This window comes from Meles meles, chromosome 15, assembly GCF_922984935.1.
Source record: "Meles meles chromosome 15, mMelMel3.1 paternal haplotype, whole genome shotgun sequence".
In the NCBI taxonomy this organism is placed as follows: domain Eukaryota; kingdom Metazoa; phylum Chordata; class Mammalia; order Carnivora; family Mustelidae; genus Meles; species Meles meles.
Window position 1 is genome coordinate 58,619,098 of NC_060080.1, and position 23,078 is coordinate 58,642,175.

At 35.4% G+C, this 23,078-nt stretch overlaps 1 protein-coding gene and 1 long non-coding RNA gene across 3 annotated transcripts in view; one reads left to right on the forward strand and one right to left on the reverse strand.

Annotated features, from left to right (window-relative positions):
• AFTPH (aftiphilin) overlaps nt 1-23,078 on the reverse strand; it is a 65,209-nt gene that overhangs the window by 11,088 nt on the left and 31,043 nt on the right. The window contains exons 3-8 of one of the 2 annotated variants that reach the window (XM_045979115.1): nt 13,685-13,836; nt 11,709-11,835; nt 11,241-11,297; nt 8,511-8,633; nt 2,076-2,136; nt 454-537 (exon numbers count right to left, since the gene is read on the reverse strand). In XM_045979115.1, coding sequence (XP_045835071.1) covers nt 454-537; nt 2,076-2,136; nt 8,511-8,633; nt 11,241-11,297; nt 11,709-11,835; nt 13,685-13,836 — 604 coding nt within the window. The remainder of the gene's footprint in view (nt 1-453; nt 538-2,075; nt 2,137-8,510; nt 8,634-11,240; nt 11,298-11,708; nt 11,836-13,684; nt 13,837-23,078) is intronic. The other variant, XM_045979117.1, reaches the window with a different exon arrangement.
• On the forward strand, nt 485-12,693 carry LOC123925716. Its single transcript, XR_006815068.1, has 3 exons — nt 485-579; nt 3,064-3,173; nt 12,534-12,693. It is a non-coding gene; the product is annotated as an uncharacterized LOC123925716 (long non-coding RNA).

Genomic DNA, 23,078 nt, shown 5'->3' on the forward strand with positions numbered 1-23,078 from the left:
GGTTCTGTTACCACAGGCACTACAATGTAAAGTCATCTTTGTGTACTAAAATATTCTTATATCTCTAAACCTGTATTTTTTTCAAATGGCTTTATAGAATATGCTTTCAAAAATACGCATATAAAATATCACATTTTCCATTTACAGGAACACCGCCCCCCCTCCCCCAAACAAAACCCTGCCTTTAACTGTCTAAGGACATCAGGGCTACTTTATTCCTAGAAACTACTTTCAGCTCTGACAGGTACACTGAGAAAGCTTTCCTTAAAACACATTTCACAGAAATCCTTTGTTATAGTCAGATACTAGAAAATAACAATAGATAGATAAAGGAAAAGTATTAGAAAGGTATAGAGAATACAACTACTTGTTTCCTTGTTTATAGGAAAGTCAAGTGATGTGGTCATGCTTTTAGTAATTAAACCAGAATTGTGGTTTTAACACTCTGCTGACCTGGGATTGTGGTGCTGCTGCTAGAGCTACTGTCATCCACGGGCCCAAAGAAATCAAGGTTCAGAAGAGTGGAACCTCCACTAGCTTGAAATTCAGTGACCGTGTTGGTAGGCAGCCACACAGAAGGTAAGCCAAGGGAGGAGGGGTTATGTGTAAAAAGGGGTAAGACACACACTTGAACATGCAGGTTATAATTAGTAGTCATTACATATTTTAAAATCAACATTAAAACAATGTGTACAGTATTAGTTTTTCATTACTAAGGACATTTCTAAAGTAACAATTTAATAATTCAATGTACATTTTCTCATGTACAAAGTAAAAAATTTAACACTTAGTAAGGTTTTAGTTAGGAGTTCAGTTCTTTCAATCAAAACTCAAAGCCATACCAGAAAGACCAAGGGGAAAGTGTACCCGTTAAAGGGAAACAATACTTTAATCTCAGCCCAACAGTAAATTACTGTACATGCCCAAATCAGTCTTCCATGTTAGTAATGTTGGTTTTGAATTAATGATTTTTAAAAAGTGACAAAGTTGTCAGTTGCAGGACACGCACCAATACATTAACTTTGTTTAAATTAAAGTAACATTCGTAAGGACTGTCATAACTGCCCTACCCTGATGTGCAACCTCAAGCTGTACTGTTCCCCTTTAACTCTGAAACAGTAATCAGAAATAGTATACAGTTTTAAAGAAGTTGTTTGTTAATAAAAAGCATGATGATTTGACTGAATATTCGAGACACCAGACAACAGCAAAAGGTGCATCCAGGCTTTCCTTCAGCACTGTCATTCAATTGGATGCTTTTCAGAAGTCCTAGGACCCCTCATCTAAGGCAAAGCTGATAGAATGACAGGTGTTTCAGACAATGGCTCAAATAACTTATGAAGTATAAGGAGTAAGAATAATTGTATTTTAGGGTCCAATTAAAATTTGTGGTGTCAACGCACTGGAAAACTACCATTTTGTGTCATTCATTTTAAAGACCCACATTACTAGGATGTTATTCCTTTTCCAGGATTTTCTCTTAAAGCCATGAGAGAAACCAATTATTTCTGGAACTACCTACTAGTATTTTGAGATAAGTTTTAGAAAAGGATCATGAAAATCATTCATTTTCCATTTGCATAATAAGTGCACTATAAAATATTATTAAATCTGAAAACTACTTTTAGTCAGTAAATATGGATCTATTTGCACATTGTTTTTGGTTATATTGTTGTGCTTTGTGCTTTTTTTAAAGCAGCCTCTAGCCACAAGACTTTGCATCCAAGAAAATTCCATAAATTAAAACTACAGAAACAAATTTCAAGTAAACTGGTCCTACCTAAAATATCATTTCAACTACTTAGATACTTGTAAAAAATAAAGACGCTTTTTTTTGACTTAAGATAAAGTTTTACCTAGCTACTGCTACCTACTTATGGACATTATTACTGTTAATAATAGTAACAGCTGTTTTTTTGAGCAATTACTATTCAGAAAGAAAGCCTGAATTTCCAAAGATAAGAATAAGAAGTTATGTTCAAACAAAAAAGGAAATCAGCAGAGAGAAGTTTGTCTGAACTTTGTAGCTTTCTTAACTCTAGCTCTGGTGCTAGAGGCTCTACGGAGAGACGTACCATCTAAAGGGTTAGTAAGGCCACTGCTACTCCAGTCAAACTGGACGGGTGGTAGAGACTCCTAGAGTTGGAAACCAAAAAATCAAAATTAATCAGTACAGGCTGTAGCAACATAAAGAATTCTTAAAAAACCAAAAAAACCCCAAAAACTATTATAGCAAGATCATTAGGCAATAAAGTACCTAAAGACAAAATTGGGATAATTTACAATTTCAGAAGGTTACCTAAAAATATGAACACAAACTGAAACTGAAAAATTGACAAACAATATAGCTTATTGATATCAAAAAACGGTCTTTGAGAAATGGAATTCACTTTACATTTTCAGATTTTTATGGCTGATTCTATATCAAGATTTCAGTCTATTCTCAAGTTATGATTTAAACTATTGGCTAGGTTATAATTCAAATATTTAAAAAAATCACTGACTTTTATCACTAAAGAGTGATCTACTCTATATTAAATGACTAGCCACTTAAAATTTCTCCGTGGACAATCTAATGGAATAGATAAGGTACCACACTGAAAATAAGATTTGAGTTATTCAAGACCAAGTAACTGCTAAATAACTAGCTGCATGACCACGTATAGCTTAGCTTAGTTGGTCTCTTTGTAAATAAAACGAGAAGGTTTAAAGACCAAGGTCTCTGGTTCTTTACAATTTCCCAAATTACAAAGAAAATTATGGGCCAGTAAATAGGAACTAAATTTAAAATTAAAAAAAAAATTTAAATCAACTTCTTTAGCAATTACTTATAATCAGTATCAGAACTTAATTTTTAAAATAATGTACTTAAAAAGTATACTCAGAGCTCATTTGAATATTCTAGGTTTTTAAATTTTGTTGACTGCCAGACACATAAGGATAAATTGAGCAAACAATACATGTAAGATAGAAAATACAAAACATTTAAAAAATGACCATTGCTTTAAGAACAATCTTAATAAGAAAAAATTGGAATTCCTGATTTTCTTTCTTTTATTTTAGGGAGGTGCTGACAACACGGAAATAGCCTGTGTTCTGAAAGACTCTCAATACCAACATGTTGCTTCCTTTTTTTTTTTTTTTTCTGGTATCGCTGACCACTATGCTTTAAGGTAGGTACTATTAAAACTTTACATTCATTTTTTTGGTGTGTAGATAAAGACTTGTTCCCTGTAGGAAAGGAGCATGAATTGGTTATTTTTCGAAGTCTAATCCCATGCTATTATAATACAGTTGTCTTGATAACTGGGATACCAATGACAGGCATGTTACTATTACGCATTCAGTCTTTCCTAAATCAGGTCAGGCCTGGAGGTTCAAGAGGGAGGTATAAACAAAGCAAAATCCTCACATTAGTGGTTGCCAGGGCATTAGGGATAGTTGGGGGTGGGGACAGTTATTAAGACAGTTCTTTATGGTGGTGAAGAGTCATGTATCTTGATTGTGGTGGTGGTTACACAAATCTATCCACATGATAAAATGACACAGAGCTATACACACATTGTAATCAAGTCATATCCCTTGTTTTGGTATTATGCCATAATTAATTTAAGATCTAATTAGGGGGAGAAACTAGTGAAGGCCACAAAGCATCTCCTCTGTACTATCTTTGCAACTTCCTGTGACTCTATAATTATTTCAAATAAAATTAGAAATAATGCTGGTGAAAATCTAGTTTATAACCTACCTACAAGACTAATAAACATTTTAAAAAGATCTTAAGCTGATCTCAAAAACAAACAAAAACCTCAAAGTATTCCCACAGATTCAACTCCTATTATTCTCCTTAGAGATCAGTGAAACCTTCAGTCCTACTGAATACTGACTGGATGGATAACACCCAGGTTTACGCAGTAACAAAATTTCTAGCTAAGTGGAGCAAAGCTCTTTCATTAACATGTTTTACCTAAACAATGTCAAGTAGCTGGTTGCTTAGAAACATTTCATGATTTGCTGGAATTTTAGATTCTTATAAAGGTGTATGGCATTTTGAAAACATAGCCAATATTAAAATAATGAAGTGCTAAAACACACATCAGCATTTAATGGAAATAAGTAAAACAGAAGACCTTAGCAATTATAAGCTAAGCGAGGAAGGCTACTTAAAGAGAAAGCACTGAATGAAGCATTTTAAAACAACTTCAGGGCACCTGGGTGGCTCAGCTGGTTAAGTGACTGCCTTCGGGCTCAGGTCATGATCCCCGAGTCCTGGGATCAAGGCCCACACAAGGCTCCCAGCTCCTTGGGGAGTCTGCTTCTCCCTCTGACCTCCCCTCTCTTGCTCTCTCACTCTCTCTCTCTCTCTCTCTCTCTCTCTCAAATAAATAAATCTTTAGAACAACTTCAAGCAATGTAGTATGAATGATTACTACAGCAATTAAAAGCATTAAAGAAGAAAAGGTCTTAATAAAAAAGAGCAAAAACACTTTATGTTAACTAACTGGAGTTTAAATAAAAGCTTGAAATAAAAAAGAATGAAATGAGAAAAATTAAGTACATTTAGATTTATTCCTAAGTATTTCATGGTTTTGTTGCTTTGGTAAATAACATGCTTTTTATTTCAATTTCCAATCCTTGTTTGTAATATATACAGAAATATAGGTTCATTTTTTAATACTGATCTGAGACCCTGAAATTTCGCTAATCACTAACTGGCATTACTATCGTTTTTTCTTGTAAATTCATTGGAATTTTCTGTGTAGATGATCATATTATTTGTGAATAAAGACAAAGAATGCTTATTAAAAAAAAAAAAAGCGGGCCCCATCCACCCCATGGGAACTAGAGATCACAGACTTGGGTTCTAGTCCTAGCTGTACTACTGATTAATGATTTTAGGTGTACCACTTAGCCTTTCCAAATATGTTCTCATAATGTAAAAAAGAGCACAATGCCACATAATCATTTTTTTCTTTCTTCTAACTTTAAAATTCTGATTCACAAATGAAAGAGCCACATCAAGTGGTCTAAGAGGAAATTTGCTAAGTAGTGACTAGCTGGGTAACTGCTAGCCAGAGAGCTGACTACTCGGCAGTGGCTGGAGTGTGGCTAGCACATTGATCTTACCAGGGAGGTCAGTAATGGCACTACAAGTGATGCGACCCTGAAATTCAGTGAATAAAGCTTTCTGAAAAACAAAACAACAGAAGTATCACTATTGCTTTTTGCCCATAAGCTCTCTTTTCAGGTGAAAGTATCCTGGAAAAAACACCAGGAGCAGTGGCTAGTAAGTCATCCAGCTCCTAAACACGAGATGTACTGGTTACTAGAGTAATGAGTATAAACTAATTTGGAAGAAATAATAAAAATCCAGTGGGTACCAAAACTGAGACAGAACAGAGAGATTAGAAAACAGGCAGTCATAATGAGAATTAAACAATGATGCTAAGTTTCAAAGTCACTGTTAGTGGTGCCAATATAAAAACATAAAAGCAAGGTTTGGTGTATGGTTGACAAAACAAAACAAAACAACAAAAGAAGCCAGATCTTTCCTGATACATTTCGTTGAACTTGAGCACTAAAGTCTATGGCCATTTCCTCTAGATATTATGACTAGTGGGAAGATGTAAGAGTATTACTTCATGGCCAAAATGTAAAGTAAAAATAATGAACACACTGACTGCCAAAGAATAGTGGTAAGAAATACTGCTTTATATAAAGAGAATCTTACAATTCATTTGAGATATTTTAAAAATAATTTAACTTGACTCAGGGGTAAGGAGCCAAGCAAAGATTATATAATTTAGTGAAGAAGGTGAGGCATCTCAGCACAAAATTCTGATATAAATACTGAAATGTTCAGTTTAATTTGTGTATGTTTGAATGAAGACTGAGAGAAGCACAAGTTGATTCAGAACTAAGTTTGAACAACAGCTTCCATTGGGAAATACTATTTTCATTGGCTCCCAAAAACGCCTAGAAGTGAAAGCTAATGAGGATCACAAACTACCACAAAAAGGACAGAATAAACTTTTTAAAAAGTTACACCTAAGTACTGGATTAACAAGAGAGATGTGTTCACTATACGGAATAAAAGGATGTGATTAAGAGAGAGGTTTTTTTTTTTTTTATATAATTAGCAAGAGACCAAAGTTCCATCTTCCAGCAAAAAAGTAAGATATGCTTAAATGCTGCTGAAAACTTCTATACTTGCCTATGAATAGGGGGACAGTAGTTCTTTGATTACAAATGTAGAGGTGGGTGTGTACATGTAAAAAGATAGCAGCAGCTAAACACCTACCATGGAGCTATGACTGACCTCCATTACATTAATACACATTAATTTCCATTAAAAGTTCCATTAAATTAACACACTTTTTAATTAAATCATCTAGACTTCTAGTCATTTATAATTAAATTCTGTAAGAAAGGTAATAAATACGAGGTGTGACTAGAATGAAATATATGAGACTGATTAAGCCAGCTAGGGGCAAAAATGGCAGGTGAGAGCTAACTCGGATAAAATAAGCAAGTTTATGGGCCTGTAACACAGAGAAGTGCTTGGATGGGGGAGAAGAGGAGGAGGAGGTGGTGTCGGCAAGCAAAACTAGCAACAAGTGGCCTCAAATAAAGAACGGCTTCGTTTTCAGTAAACATAGCAGGTAGTTTGAACCAGGTAGTTCAAATTATTATCCTAACACCCAGCACTGCTGGAAGAAAAACCTTGCTTAAGGCCAAAGTGGGAAGGTGCTGTGGGAGAAGTAATTCTGGAATCTGCTTATGCAGGGCACGCCGGAGGGAAGCTGATAGCCAGAGAAGAATATACAGGCAATTAAAGAAAGAAAACAGAAAGGAAGGAAAGGACAGAGTCTACCTACTGAGACAAATGTGCCCAAACCTCCGTGCCTGTTGCCCAGCCATCAACAAGGCCAGGCATTTTATGCCTCAGGCCTCCTTGCCCACTGTTTAGGGCTAGTAATAAATCGACTTCAAAGGGATGTTTAAGCTATGCTCAAGTATAACCACAGTGGCACACAGCAGTAATAGTAGATGTTCCTTGAAACACATGTGAAAGGTTAGGGCTTTTATCATTATTTTCTAAAGCATATTTTTTAAAATACTAGTTCTATGGGTGTCATGACTCTTTTCCTCTGGTCCCTGCAGAGATGGGTCCTGTGGCCAAGTAAATTTAAGAAATAATTAAAATTAAATAGGGTTATTCACTGCAGCATTCTCCAGAGTCCTTAATTGTGTGCTGAGAATCTCCAACGGTGGTTAAAGGACATGATATGAAAAATTTTCCAAACTTACTTCCCCTTGGAACCCTCCTTTAGTGAAGCATCTCTGGGGATTAGTGTTCAATGGAACATACATTTTGGGAACGGCTGTCCAAATACACATTTTTGTGTTAGATAAAACTGAAGATGATATTGAAGGTAAGGAGTGACAAACATGGCAATGTTCACGTTAAAATATTAATATTTTAACCTTTATTATTATTCAATAATATTAATATAAATATTAGTGATTAATATTATTAATATAAAATATTAATCTTATAAAAAATTGAGTCAGTTTTCTAATTTGATGTGGGAAGAATAAGCAAATTTTTTCCCAGATAAAAAAGTGAGGGGGATGACTTTGATAATAAACATATTAGACTGAAAAAAAAATTGTGCTTAATGGTGCCAAGGTGGTAAAAGATAAGAAAGGTAAGACAGCTTTTTTTCTTAATTCAAATAATGTTTTGTAAAGGCCACATCATTTTTACCTTAAGTAATATTTTTATTCAAACTCTCCAAACAACAGTTTTTGATGTAATAAACACACCTGATTTTATTACTTTACAAAATTTCCAGGCTTCCAGAAAAACACACATTAGCAGATTTCATCAGCTGGTGTAAATGCAGTGTTTCCCAATTATTTTGAAAATCAGTACTTACCAGATTGGTGTGTCAGTAATTATGATCATACAGTGTTCAGGCTGTAAGGGATTTTTAGAGGTGCCTGGTTCAAACTCTTCATTTTACAGGTAAGGAAATTAGGGCCTAGAAAGTTTTTGTTTTTTTTTTAAAAGATTTTATTTATTTATTTGACAGAGAGAGATCACAAGTAGGCAGAGAGGCAGGCAGAGAGAGAGAGAGGGAAGCAGGCTCCCTGCCGAGCAGAGAGCCCGATGCGGGACTTGATCCCAGGACCCTGAGATCATGACCTGAGCCGAAGGCAGTGGCTTAAACCACTGAGCCACCCAGGCGCCCAGGGCCTGGAAAGGTTTAAAGAACTTACCCAAACCAGCCAGTTCTCAAATTGTGCCTTTTTTGAAAATTAAAGATAGCTTGTTTATTGTATTGCAAGGGATGTTAATAAGTAATCAAAATCATGTCCATCTCTAAATCAATTTTTAAAATATTTTAAACTAAAAGTTACATATTATGGGAAACACTGTGTCTTTCTGGACATATGTGTGTATACATGCATAAATATATCAATACACATATAGATATTTTTACCTGGAATTGGTCAGATGTACATGTGTTCATTTCTGGTGACATGGTGTTTGTCTGACCAATGGAAGCAATTTTTTCTGCAGCAGAGAGTGGTTTCAGTGGTTCCTTGGTGGGCTCTAACATACCCTGAAAAAGGCATATTAGCCATTAGTGGAAGATGGAGAGAAATCAACTCAAACTTTATGAGAAAGTCAGTCTAGCAGAAAGTAAAAAACCAAGTCATCTGGAAAGTACTAAAGATAAAAAGGAACTATTCTTAAATTCTGTTTAGAGATGATCTTTTAGTACTGTAATGGAAAATGTTTTACAATAGTACTTTTGGAATCCAAACTGTATTTGTTGGTCTTAAAGTATCTAGTTAGCTCTGCTACACAAAAGCATAAACAATTTGGGATGGCGGGGGGGGGGGGGGGGCAAGCACCACAGATTATACTGAGGCCCTAAGACTCCAACAATATTATGATGTTTCAGACACTGAAACTGCAGAAGAGGACACCCTTTGTACCCTTTATACCATGATGGTGCTTTGGAGAAGCGAGAATTCTAAAACATGCCATCTAATGTGATAATGTCTACATGCTTCAATGTAAATTTAGTATTTGATCCTATCTACACTAAAGGATGGGAGCCTTAATACTTAGTTTCTGGGATTAGCAAAGCAGAGACACAGCCATTTCAGAGGGGAAAACATGTTACATGTTCCTCTAGATGTGTTACAAATCTAACACACGCTCTGAGTAAGAGGAAGGCATTCAGGAAGGTGGAGGTAGAAATAAAGAAGGAAAAAAAAAAACACCCCAACATTCTCTATCAGTACTTTACCAAACACTAATAATAATGGGTAACCAACAGTTAATGGCCTGAAAAAAAGCTAAGCTTTAATATATTTTAAAATAATACTCAAGGAGCATTTGGGTGGCTCAGTCGGTTAAGCGTCTGCCTTTGGCTCAGGTCATGATCCCAGGGTCCTGAGATCAAGCCCCACATTGGGCTCTCTGCTCAGCGGGGAGCCTGCTTCCCCTTTGCCTGCCACTCTGCCTACTTGTAATCTCTCTCTGTCAAATAAATAAATAAAATCTTAAAAAGAAATAATACTCGATAAACTCTTGAATATTTATCAACCAAACTACACAAAAGTCTTCCTTTACTGGGGGAAAAATATCAAAGCAGCTATGACAGTAAGGTCAGAATCTGGAAATTTCTAAGGACAAGTTTTCAGAACAATCCCCCTTCTTCTCAAAAAATAGGGCAAATGCTAACTAAAGCAATTTACAGATTCAATTCTTAACAATGGCATTTGTGAAAGGCTTTACTCCAGCAGCTTGAATGAAAATAAATTCACGGTCTAACCCAAGAGCTTATACATCATACAGGCTTTCTATCTAGTGCTTCCTTATATAAACAGACGATGCAGTTCCCAGCCTTAGCCTACTTTTCTCTTTTTTTTTTAAAGATTTATTATTTATTTGACAGAGAGAGATCATGAGTAAGCAGAGAGGCAGGCAGAGAGAGAGGAGGAAGCAGGCTCCCTGCTGAGCAGAGAGCCCGATGTGGGGCTTGATCCCAGGACCCTGAGATCATGACCTGAGCTGAAGGCAGAAGCTTAACCCACTGAGTCAACCAGGAGCCCCCTTAGCCGACTTTTCTAACATGAACTATCCCTTATATCAGTGGTTCTCAAAGTGGTCCCCAATCAGTAGTTTCTGTATCACCTGGGAACTTGTCAGTTGTGCAGCCTCACCCCTACTGAATGAGAAACTTGGGCGGGGTGGTGCCCAGCATTCTGTTTTAACACGTCTTCCAAGCAATTATGATGCATATTAAGGTCTGAGAACGAGTGACTTAAACCATCATTTCAGGTCTTATTCCTCCAGATGAGACCAAAAAGACACTGAACACTTCATCTGTATGAAGCACCATGAAAAAAATTCCATTACAATTACAATTTGAAACCAGACATATGAAAAAGAATAAGTTTCTAAATGTAAGTTATATACACTGTAAGTTATATACACTGTAAGTTATATACACTGTATTTTTACCTTATTTTCAAGTTACTGGTAAAAAAATATAAAAATATCTTGTTTAATAGACAGAACATTTTTTTCACCAATAACTCAAAGATATGCCAAAAACACAAACATATCTAAAGTGTGAGTCTTGATAAGGTACAGAAAGAAAATTCCTCAGTTATCCTGGCCTACCTGAAAAAACAAAACTGAACACATTTAAAAAATTAAGGGCAAAACTAAGAACCAATTATGGGTCCTAGCTCATTTTCAATTATTATCATACGGTATTCCCAAGCTTTCATATACATCCATAGCTTCACTAATGCATCATTTAAAATTTATCACAACTGGATTAAAACACATGATATCTAAGCCCTCAGGTACTTCAGCTTCCACTTTTTAAAAGCAAATTTAGAAAGAAAAAGGAAGGAAGAGCAAGACCTCCAAAAGGTACATTTACAGTTATGAGCACCATTATTACTAGGATAAAAATAATCTTCAAACTAAAACAAAACAGTATCTTTAATTAATAGAATATGGAAAAATGTCCTTAAATCAAGACTTGAAGGGATTTATGACAACAAAAAGGAAATTAATAGTTAATCATTTAATGTTCTCACAACAAGTGCCCCTTAAAATACACTTTCCTGTCATGCCATGTAAGATAATTTTACAGAACATAGCAATGTGATAAATTTGCGGAGGCATTTTTTGTACTTACCAATCCTGCTGCATACATGGGCACTATAACAGGCTGCTTCTTATTACCCGTGAAGAGCTACATACATGTGTTAGAGAAAAAGAGCACATAGTTAGAGAATGCTATGGCATACAATGAAATAGTTAAAATATGCTTGGAATGCTTATACACTGTGAAAAATAAATACAACAAATTATTAAATTGCCCATATGGGATTATATTTTTGATCTCTTAGTCCAATCCCTTCATTTTATAAATAACAGAAAAACACTAAAATAACCTTTTCTTAAAATAAGAAATACTGACTGGAGAAAAATTTAGACTTATGTTTAGAGGTTGGCATATTCAAAATACATGAGCATTTAAGACAACTAATAATTAATTTTTCTGAGCAACTAGCTTATCACAACTTGATCAAAAGTTGTAACAGAATTTAAGAAACACTCATAGGCCCACTAAAGGATTTCCCAAGGTATTAACAAAACTCACAATGTTTCGAGTATCTATTCCCAAGGAGCACAAAAGCTTCTTGTTGCTATGGGAGCCTCCCCACTGATATCTCAAGCCATGTGCATCATGGATATCCTGGAGCTCGGTCCATACATCCAGCAGTTCCCTGCAAAGGTTATGACAAAGCCAGCATGAATTTATCATGGATTCTAGTTTTAATGTGATGGTGAAATGTTACACATTCCAATCAATCTTGCATTTAACATGAGTATACAACTACTATTTGAATAAAATCAACAACCATCACTTAGTCATTAAAGTAGCTAAGTTAAACTCATTTGGAACAATATGCCAGTAAACAACCAAGATTTAGCTTTTTTTTTTTTTAACTGTAAAACAACATTTAAAAGAAGAAATCACTCAACCTTCCACCAAATTACTAGAGCCATTTAATATTTGTGCTTTTATTCTCTTTGAATCTTGACCCACAAACACAGCTGCAATTATAATATAGAGAGAATTTTGTAATCTTTTTCAGATTTGAAGCATTTCTTCATCTACATGTATAGCTTTTTCAGTAGCGGTGTAGTGTTCTACTAGACAGAATGTATCATTATTTATTTAGCCACAACCCTACAGTTTAACTAAGTTGTTTTTACTGTTCGGCTCCTATTGTTAGTTAAGGCAAAAATATCTTCCTGTATTTTATGGTGTGTTTTGTTGTAGAGTTGTGTTATATCCCAAAAATGAATCTCCTGGAGAGATTCCTGCGTCTATTTGGACAACTACCATATTTTTAAATAACACATCTAAATGGTTTTAAGATGGTAAAGTATAAACCTTTTTACCCCCTTTTCTTCTCAGAAATCACCCTCCAAAACACCAAGAAGCAAATCATAATCTTCATCTTTAAAGAAATTAAGAGGTACTTAAAACCCTGAACCACAAGCACTAAGGTTACAAAAAGAGATGGAGAGACTTGCACAGAGAGAATGCATCCAGAGGTGGAGGTAATGAAATGCAAGAGAAGCATACAGGAATAAGAATAATTCTGAAATTAAAATTAGAAAATCAATCTAGTCCCTCTAACATCTAATAATTAATAGGAGTTCCAGAAAGAAAACAATGGAGGGAAGGTTACTGTCAATACAAGAGAATTGCCCAATACTGAAGAACAGAAGTCTCCACACTGAAAGACTGTACACCTGTGCTCAGTCCAATGAATGAAAAGTCTCATCAAGACACTTCATTGTGAATTTTCAGAATACCAACAACAAAAAATCCTGAATTATAAATTTAATGTGAGAACAGAATAAAGTAAAATTTTACCACCCCTGTACTTCATTTCTCAGGAGGCTGTTAGAGGATGTGTTCCACCAAAATGGGCTATAAGTGAAGGGAAGTCCCAAGACAACATGTGTTTAAGCCTAGATTGAATCCATTCCAGATTGGAATAGGAGGATGGAGGACTCAGGAAAAAAATGGAATGGTTAGCCTGACAGGTTTGATCACAAGTATTAACAGGCTGCTGGAGGGTAGGAAAAGACTTAAGTAAATGAAAAAGAGAGGAGATTATATATCCAGGAAGAAGCTCTAATAGTGGACAATAAACACTATTTACATGATTATAATAATGAAAATACCATAACCAGCCGAATGAAAAACTTTGATATAAATATGATGACATACTATGTGTTGGCTAACTGAATTTAAAAAAATTAAAAAAAACATATAGGGACCATGAAGGGAGCAGATGTAAAGTCTAAATTCTCATCTATCATACCAGCAGTCAAAAGATAATATATAAAATTGATGAGAATATCTAGAAATATTTTAAAAAGCATTCAAAAATGGAGCAGGGAGTTTTAAAAATCTTAATAGCACAATCTGACTTTTAAAAATTCACAATGTTACAAGAACATTTCAGAACCTTGATGCTTTAAGATAAACTTCTAAGTTAAAACAGTTGAAACTAACAAATTAGACATGCTGTCTAAAAACTGTCTACTACTTACCCACTTTCAGCTAAGGCCTCTCTTGTTTTTATTGGGAAGGTGCTTGTTTCCAGCAAGTGCTTCAGGGAAGTAACTTCCTCTTCAGTACCAGGGATAAATATTGAAGGAAAACATGCTTCGAAAATTCGCTCCAGGCGGTTTAGTAAAGCTGTCTGCATCAAAACACCCCCAAAAGTTTATTTTCATTTCTCTAATTTCAATGACGTCAGTTTTATCATCAACACACATATATGTCTCTAACCCCACACCCTCTCGACTACTATGAGAGGTTAACTACCACTCAGGTACAGGAAACACTAAGTGAAAGGAGCAAAACTACTCACAGAACAACTGTTCTAAATGAACATTAAGTAACCATAATGATATAGTGGTGACTAACGTAGTTAAATGCCAGGCAACGTATCTGGTACTTTACAAACATTACCTTATTTAATCTATAACAGAATTCACAAAGAAGAAATTATTATTCAATTGTACAGTGAGAAAGCAACCTCAAGGTGTGTATAATCTACCCAAAGCAAAAATAACAACAGGGACACACTCAGAAAGACAATCAAGCAGCATTCATATTCCTTCTATCACTAGATGTTCCAACTACCACTCATGTACTTTAGATTTAAGAATGATTAACATGAATGCTTATGAAAAGCATTATGCTATTATAGTCGAACAGAACTTTATTCTTGAATATAAACATCTGAATTCTAAAAGCCTTTTAGCAACATCTCTGCTGCTAATAGAAACCAAAGTAGGAAACCAAACCTACTTTCCTACCAAAGCAGGAAAGAATGCCTCAATTTTTACTAAGAAATTCAATAGCTCATTTAGCATTTTGATCTACGTTATCTTTTAAAAATTCCATTTCTCTACTCTTCTATCTATGGTGTGTATGAGTGTATTTTTGAATAGAACGCTGCCTTTCCTCCAAGCAAAGACGGAATATTCCCTAGAGTATTTTCACGGACAACACTGGCATTTTGAAGTATGTTCACTAATTAAAACTTAATATGAGATTAACTTACATTTTTGGGGGGTACTACTAGGTTGTTCTACACATGTAGCCTATGATAACATTTATTCCCACTTTCCCGACTGTATGTCAGATACATGTAAAATATTTCAACTTAGCTCAATTTACTACTTAAATATCAAACAGGAATACAAACTATTAAGTTAAAGATTGCTGTTAGTGTACTCCTGAAATGATACCGACTGTACAAGAAAACGCCACATCATGGTGGTATTTCCTCCCAAGTAACAAAAACAAGTTAATGCTTGATTTTCGTTGTTTAGCACAGTCAGCAAACAGGAAAATGAAAAACAAAAGGAAAAATCTTCACAAATGTGTTTTCCAAACCAAAATCTCTGTTCTGGAAGCAGTATCAGAGCAAAAAGCTTAACGCTGAATAATTAGTCTCAGGGTACTCTTTGCTATCTCGACAAAAGTTACTCGAACACCTTCATTATATTCATGTGTGTGATATGGGAAAAGCTTCTCAGTATCAATTATGAAACCTACAGTAAAGAGTAGACTCAAGATCCCAAGGCTTGTGAAACCTGAGTGTGTCAAGGGGACCTGCACTTACTTGCTTCAACAGAGGGAATGGACAGACACTACTTTTAAAGGGATCAGATAACCATCTAATTGGAAACATGATGAGCCCTGGCTCCTTCTGGGCAGGGAAGGTAAACAAAAACTCACATATGACTAAATTTTACTTCTCTGTAAATTAAAACTGAAACTCTCTCATATCCTCTTTGTTACCCTTTTAATGGGAAAGAAAAAAATATTTATCAAATGAAGGAAGAAATAACCCCAAAACACACTCAGTTAATTGGGAATTATTATACCTATCAGTCTTAGGTACACCAGTGAGCAAATTGTCCAATCAGTGGAATGTACATGAACAAACAGAACATCACATTCACCTCACCTTTTCTCATACAGAATGTAAATTACATGAAAAACTTAAAAGAAAGTTCCATTTATCTTTGCGGTTAGATATTACACCCAATCGCTTCAAATATTTTGTTGAATGAAGTAGAGCAGGAGTCAGCAATTCTTTCTTTTTCTTTTAGCTATTCTTTTCAATATAGGGCCAGATAGTAAGTATTTTCAGCTTTGTGCCATCTATAAACAAATAAGTGAGGTGTGTTCCAATGAAACTTTATTTACTAAAACAGGGAGCAGGATAGATTTGTCTCATAGGCCACAGTTTGCTGACCCTTGAGGTAGAGCAATAAATAACAAAGATTCAAATATCAGAATCCACTAACTGCACCACTAACAGCACCACCCACACCACAAGGAGGAACTCTAACAATTCAAAAAGAAAGCAGCTAACAGAATTAACAAAGACTGTGATGAAAATTAAATTTCCTGACATTTTCCTTTAAAAATACAATTCCCAGCTATCCACAAGACTAGTCTGATGGTAAAAAGGAATCCTCTAAAAAGAGTTTCTTACTAATATGTTGTTCATGGTAATACATGCCAAATTTCATTTGCTACTAGTTAATTCCAGGAAGTAAATGGCTGATTAACTATAATACTTCAATCGAGGGCTGTGGACCTAGAGGTGAGACTCAGTTTCTGGACTTAGTTTCTCAACTGGAAATAGCAGTGGCACTCTCACAGGGTAGGTGACGAATTACAGGATTAAATGTCTGGCACCAGTGTGTGCCTAAGAAGTAACTTTTATCACTACTATTGTTGTTATACAGATGGTACACAAAACACAGCGCCCTACCAAGGAATAAAATAAATGTCAAAACCAGGTTCAAATCTCACTAGGGATGTTTCTCTACCACTATTTGGCATTCTAAATCATTATGAAAATACCTGTTTCAACCTATCAATTTCTACCATAAGAAGAAATTAAATAATCCAAATTTCTGCACCCTCCTTAAGATCCTCTTACTGAATTGGAAAGTAAGTACCAATTTAAAAAAAATGTCTATCATTAAGAGCCACTTTTATAACTAGAACCTCTTACTGCTACTTCTTGTGGATTTTATTTTTTATGAAAAAAAATTTTGGTGGGGGGTGGCGCCTGGGTGGCTCAGTGGGTTAAGCCTCTGCCTTCGGCTCAGGTCATGATCCCAGGGTCTTGGGATCAAGCCCCGCATCAAGCTCTCTGCTCAGCAGGGAACCTGCTTCCCCCTCTCTCTCTGCCTGCCTCTTTGCCTACTTGTAATCTGTCAAATAAATAAATAAAAATCTTTAAAAAAATTATTTTTTTTGAGAGAGAAAAGAGGGGGCTGCAGGGCAGAGAGAGACGGAGAATCTTAAGCACTGCCCAGTTTAATACCTACAATAGCCTTAAACCAAATGAGTAATAAAATTAATATTGTATCGACACTAGGGTCAACAAAGTGAAATATTATTTAAACTTAGACTTACTCTACTATGTATAAGTGAAAAGGAACTTAATATTACCCGGCTTATAAGAATTCTTGTTTCTGTATAGAGTATATCTAGCCATCAGAGGCAATCAACTCCTGATTTTGATTAAATGGGGACACTACATACTTTTAAACTCCTTATAGCTGATTAACTCAGAAAAAGATGTGAATTAAATAGTAATATTTATTAATATGTTACAGTACATGTAGACTTGTATTAGATATAAAATTCTAAAAGACTATTTTATTATTTGGAATTAGAGGTAAAGTTAGACTCACTAAATGAGTTCCCCTAAGCAGACAGTGCAGTATGTATAAATCAAACAATATCAGTATAACCCTAAACAGTTCAAGAAAGTGAGCACCTAAATTCAGTAAAATATCAAAAGATGTTCTCTGAAACATAGTTAGAAACTGCAACACCCTGATATAGCTCATTGTGTTCTTTATTTAATGCTTACACAGTGCTCACCACATGCCAGGCATTATTCTAAATGCTTTACAAATATTAACTCATAGAAGAATACAGAGGAACAACAGGAGGGAGGTGACAGTCATATTATTATCCCCATTTTCTAGAGGAGAAAATGGAGCACTAAGAGGTTAACTCGCCCACAGTCAGATGAGTATTACACGCTGAATCCTCATCTAGGGAGTATAGTTTCAGAGTCTGCGTTCTTACACGCTGTATTCAAGCTCTCATCAAAGCAGTTTTTTAAATAAAGATTTTATTAAAGATTTTGTTTATTTATTTGACAGAGATCACAAATAGGCAGAGAAGCAGGCAGAGAGAGAAGAGGAAGCAGGAAGAGAGAGAAGAGGAAGCAGGGTCCCTGCTGAGCAGAGAGCCCGATGTGGGACTTGATCCCAGGACACTGGGATCATGACCTGAGCCAAAGGCAGAGGCTTTAACCCACTGAACCACCCAGGCGCCCCTCATCAAAGCAGTTTTAAGCTCAATCTCTAAAAATTATAGGAGCTTTGAGGGCAGGGAATGTGTCTCATTTTGAATCTCCAGTACTTAGGCTTCTGTACCAGCCGATACAGAAATGTTAGCGAGATCAGTGTGCACTAGATTTAAAAAACAAAACAAAACAAAATACATTTCACTTTTATTTAAGACTGCAGGGGGCATATTTGTTCTACTTATGAAAGTATATCTTTTTATAAGCCATCTAAACCATTTTTGTACATAGGTTGGATATATTTATATTAACTGTAACAAGTATAAATAATAACTGAATCCCTTACATACTAGGTACTATTGCTTGATACTTACATATATTACTTTATGTATCTTTTTTTAAAAAACCCCAAAAGCTAAGTATTATTGTTTCCCATATTAGAGATGAAATGAAAGCTCAGGGAGTAAATTTTGGATTTGTTACCAGAAAGTCAGCATTCAGGATTTGGGGGAGACTTGTAACCTGTTTATGACTGGGGCCTACCAATTGGGAAACTCTTCATTCAGTAATGTGACTTGTTTGCATCAGTGGGTGAAATGAAATGGCTGCTTATATACCTCCTACCCTAAACATGGAGATATGACAGAACTTAGAATAAGGTTAAGTGAAAGCTATACAGGGACAAACGTGCTCCCTCTTCTGATGGTTAATTTTTTTTTTTAAGATTTTATTTATTTATTTGAGAGAGAGATCACAAGTAAGCAGAGAGGCAGGCAGAGAGGAGAAAGCAGGCTCCCAGCTGAGCAGAGAGCCTGATGCGGGGCTCGATCCCAGGACTCTGAGATCATGACCCAAGCCAAAGGCAGAGGCTTAACCCACTGAGCCACCCAGGCGTCCCAATAAATAAAATCTTTAACAAAAAAACAAACAATAAAAAAAAAGAAAATCTCATTCAGTTTTCCAAAGGGGTGTGTAAGACCAGCACCTAGGATCCTAGACTCTGGTTCTCATGCCACTCAAATGTGTGTCTTCTTTAAAGTATCTTGTATTTAAGGTAGTTCCTAAGGTCCCTTCAACATATTTCTAGTTAGTTTTCTTTCTTCTGAACAAAAGTTGATTAACATTAATAGTTTTAACATTGATAGCAATAGATCTTACTCTTAAGTGGAAATTTAGAAGAAATATAAAATCAACTGGTAATTTTATCTTCCATTTAAGAGGTTACCTTATGCCTTGCCACCATTAAATATTAAGTAAGATATCAAGTACGATCTACAGTTGTACACTTTACCGATTCCCAATTTCAAGCTAGAACATAAGAAAAGTGACCAAATGTAATATTCACTACGCTCTAAAAAGATGGTTTGGCCCTTCTGCACAGTTTGTGGATAAATCTAATAAGATATTTCTACCTATTTTGGAATTAAAGACAAGAATTTTCTGAGGGAAAAATAACAAAAGAAATTGCTATCCAGATACTTCAAGTAGGCAAAGAGCTATAAGGCCAAACTCTCAATTTCTTAAAAAAAAAACAAAAAACAAAAATGAAACTGAGATATAATTGACATATATTATATTAGTTTCAGGAGTACAGCATAATGATCTGATATGTATATATTGCAAAATGATCACAGTAAGTCAGTCTCGTTAACAGCAATCACCACACATAGTTACAAATTTTTTATTTCTTGTGATGAGAGCTTTTAAGATCTATTTTCTTAGAGATTTTCAAATATACAATACAGTATGATTAACTATAGTCACCGTGCCATACATTACATCTCCAGGACTTATTCATTTTGTAACTGGAAGTCTGTATCTTTTGACCACTTAATTTATTTGGTTGCTTATGTTTTCAGTAATAAGTTCAGGTGTTCATCCATAATAAGTTCAGGTGTTCATCCACAGAAAGGAAAATGTGCACAAATCTTATGCAGATGATTAAATAAAGGTGAAAATGTGGGGTTAGAGTCAGTTTGAGAATGCTTTCTGGTAACAAATGAAAAATTTACTTTCAAAGTAAAATAGGCCAAATTATTCATAATTTTCTTCCTTTTTCTTTTTGTGATACTCTTAATTTTTAGGGCTCTCAAAACAAATCTTTACCTAGTAACACCTTCCCAGGAGCATTATCAAGTAGATGGCTAATAAGAAAAAATTACTCATAGCTTCCTTTTCTACAGTCAATTAATATAAAGAGATTACTTACCAATTACCTAAATTTTCAAGTAACATCCATAGCAATATTTTAAACATTTTATAAAAGATCAGAGTTAAATGCAGTACTTACAATGTTAACCTCCTTTACCATATATCTAAGAAAAAGTAATCTTGGTTATTTCAATCAAATTTCCTTTCTGGAATATTAACAGGTTAAAGAAAGAAAGAAAGGGAGACAGGAAGTAAGGGAGAAAGAAAGAAATCTGGAAAAAGGGACTTCTTTGAAAGTAGGGAGGATTTTTTTTTTCGTTATCATCATTTTGCTTTGAATCTTAGCCCCAAAACCAAAGAACAGTTTGGACTTCTTTTCCAATTTGTACAACAGAGATACCACTACTTGTTTTCTACAATTTATAAGAATGTTAACAAGAAAATGAAATATATTGAGCTCTGGGTTCTCAGAAAAAAATATTCAGTGAGAGGGAAGAATACTTCTCAATAAATGGTCATGTATGTCTTTTACATCAAGGCTTGAACCTCTAAGGCTCACCAGACCCACATTTATGAATTAATTTGACTAAAACCATTTTATAAGTTTCAAAGATGTCTTCTTGGTTGACTTTTCCCTAAGTAATAAATTATTACAATAAAGCTGCAACAACTGACAGTCTCTTGACCCAAGGAAGATATATTTTATTAAAATATTAAGATATCTTATGGGTAGCCTGAAAAAAAGAAATTACTAAAAAACAGGGACCCAGACAATGTCACAGTGAAAAGTAGAAATTTGAAATGACAACTGCACCATTTGTCTCATTTCTCAAAACAAAGACTTGTTCCCCGTGTTTAACTGAATTAACTGAGCTATGAATTCTAAAAGACTCATAACATTCTGTCAAAGCAGAATTTGGACAAAATGACTTTAAGGCATTCTACTCTGTCCAGGACAGAATTGCTGCATCCAGGTAAGATTCAAGAGGAATAAGTCATTCTAAATTTTACCATTAAAAACCTAATGTCCGGGCGCCTGGGTGGCTCAGTGGGTTAAGCCGCTGCCATCGGCTCAGGTCATGATCTCGGGGTCCTGGGATCGAGTCCCGCATCGGGCTCTCTGCTCAGCAGGGAGCCTGCTCCCTCTCTCTCTGCCTGCCTCTCTGCGTGCTTGTGACCTCTGTCTGTCGAATAAATAAATAAAATCTTAAAAAAAAAAAACAACCCAAAAAACCCTAATGTCCACTGTCATTTGGGGCTCCTGGGTAGCTCAGTCAGTTAAGTGCCCAATTCTTGATTTCAGCCCAGGTCACGATCTTAGAGTCCTGAGATCAAGCACCACGTCAGGCTCTGCATTCAGTGGGGAGTCTGCTTCTTTCTCTCTCTCCCCCTCTCCCTCTGCTCCTCCCCACGCTTGTGCGTGCTCTCTAAAATAAATAAATCTTTAAAAAAAAGAAAGAAAGAAAGAAAAAAAGAACCCAACATTCACTGTCATTAACAAGTGAGGATTACTGTGCTGTCCCCAACATTGTAGCAGGTAGGAGAAACATTTTAGGAAAAATAACAGTAAATCTAATCCTCTCCTAAGGGACTTATTCACATTAATGTACTTTTCCAGCATATTCTGGGAGAGGAAGAAACTGCAGGCCACAAGCTGCCTTCACAACAGCAGGGTAAGAATGAAAATCACTTCCAATTCAGTCATTTACTCAGCAGGGCTTACCCAATTCCCTACCTCAACTTCCTTCTAAACTTCTCTTCCAGCCCCTTCCGACAATTTCTCCTTTCCAAAATCCATCTCTAAATTCTACTCATTTTCCAAATCTATCCGCAAAAACAAAAGTCTGATGAGTGAGCCAAACAAATCTCAGTAAGTCTTAAATGTATCTTGCCACATCTACACAGTTTTCGCTCTATCTTTACAAAACAATCATACTACAAAATTTTTATTTTTCAGTGATTTTTTTCATTCATTTTAAAATTTACTGTCATTTTATATTCACAAAAATCCTCTGAAGTGGATTATCTGTCTTTTTTTTTTTTTTTTAATTTATTTATTTGACAGACAGAGATCACAAACAGGCAGAGAGGCAGGCAGAGAGAGAGAGAGGAGGAAGCAGGCTCCCTGCTGAGCAGAGAGCCCGACGCGGGGCTCGATCCCAGGACCCTGGGATCACGACCTGAGCCGAAGGCAGAGGCTTCAACCCACTGAGCCACCCAGGTGCCCCTATCTGTCTTTTTTTTTTAACAAGCAACTGAGCTCAGAAGTAACTTGTCCAAAATCAGAAAGCTTGTAAGAGGCTGAGTCAAGATTCAAATTCAGATTTGTAAGATTGTATAAAGCTTATATACTTTATTACCTCTTATATCCAGTTATCAAGTTATAAACAACTTCAATCAACTAGTGTAATGCAAAAAATTCCTTTTGAAGTGGTCATACTTTAAAAAATTCATTATCTCATGATGTTACAAGTTCTAGGGCCATAAAGATCATTTAATACCAGTATCACCTTATAGTAAGATGAAACTAAATAGGAAAGGATTAGGTCAAAGTCAACAGTCTTGGCTTTGTATAATTAGTTTGCTCATTGCTTAAAATGGAAACCTTCTACTTCAATAATAAATTCATCAACAAACCTTCTACTTCAATAATAAATTCATCAACTAATACACACTAGCCAAATCATATAATAACTGAATTAGGGAATTAAGCTCTTCAGACACTAAAAGTCAAATGAAAAGTGATTAGTTATTTCCACCACCTGGTAATACCATAATAATATCTTCATGTATCAAAGCAATGATGTATAACCATTTCAATTAACACTCAGACTTTGGAAATACTTTTAACTGAAAATGGTTCGCTTAGCATAAGATAACTGGAAGAACTGGCAGATTCTGATTGTGTTCTTTGTGTCTTTAAAAGAAGCTCG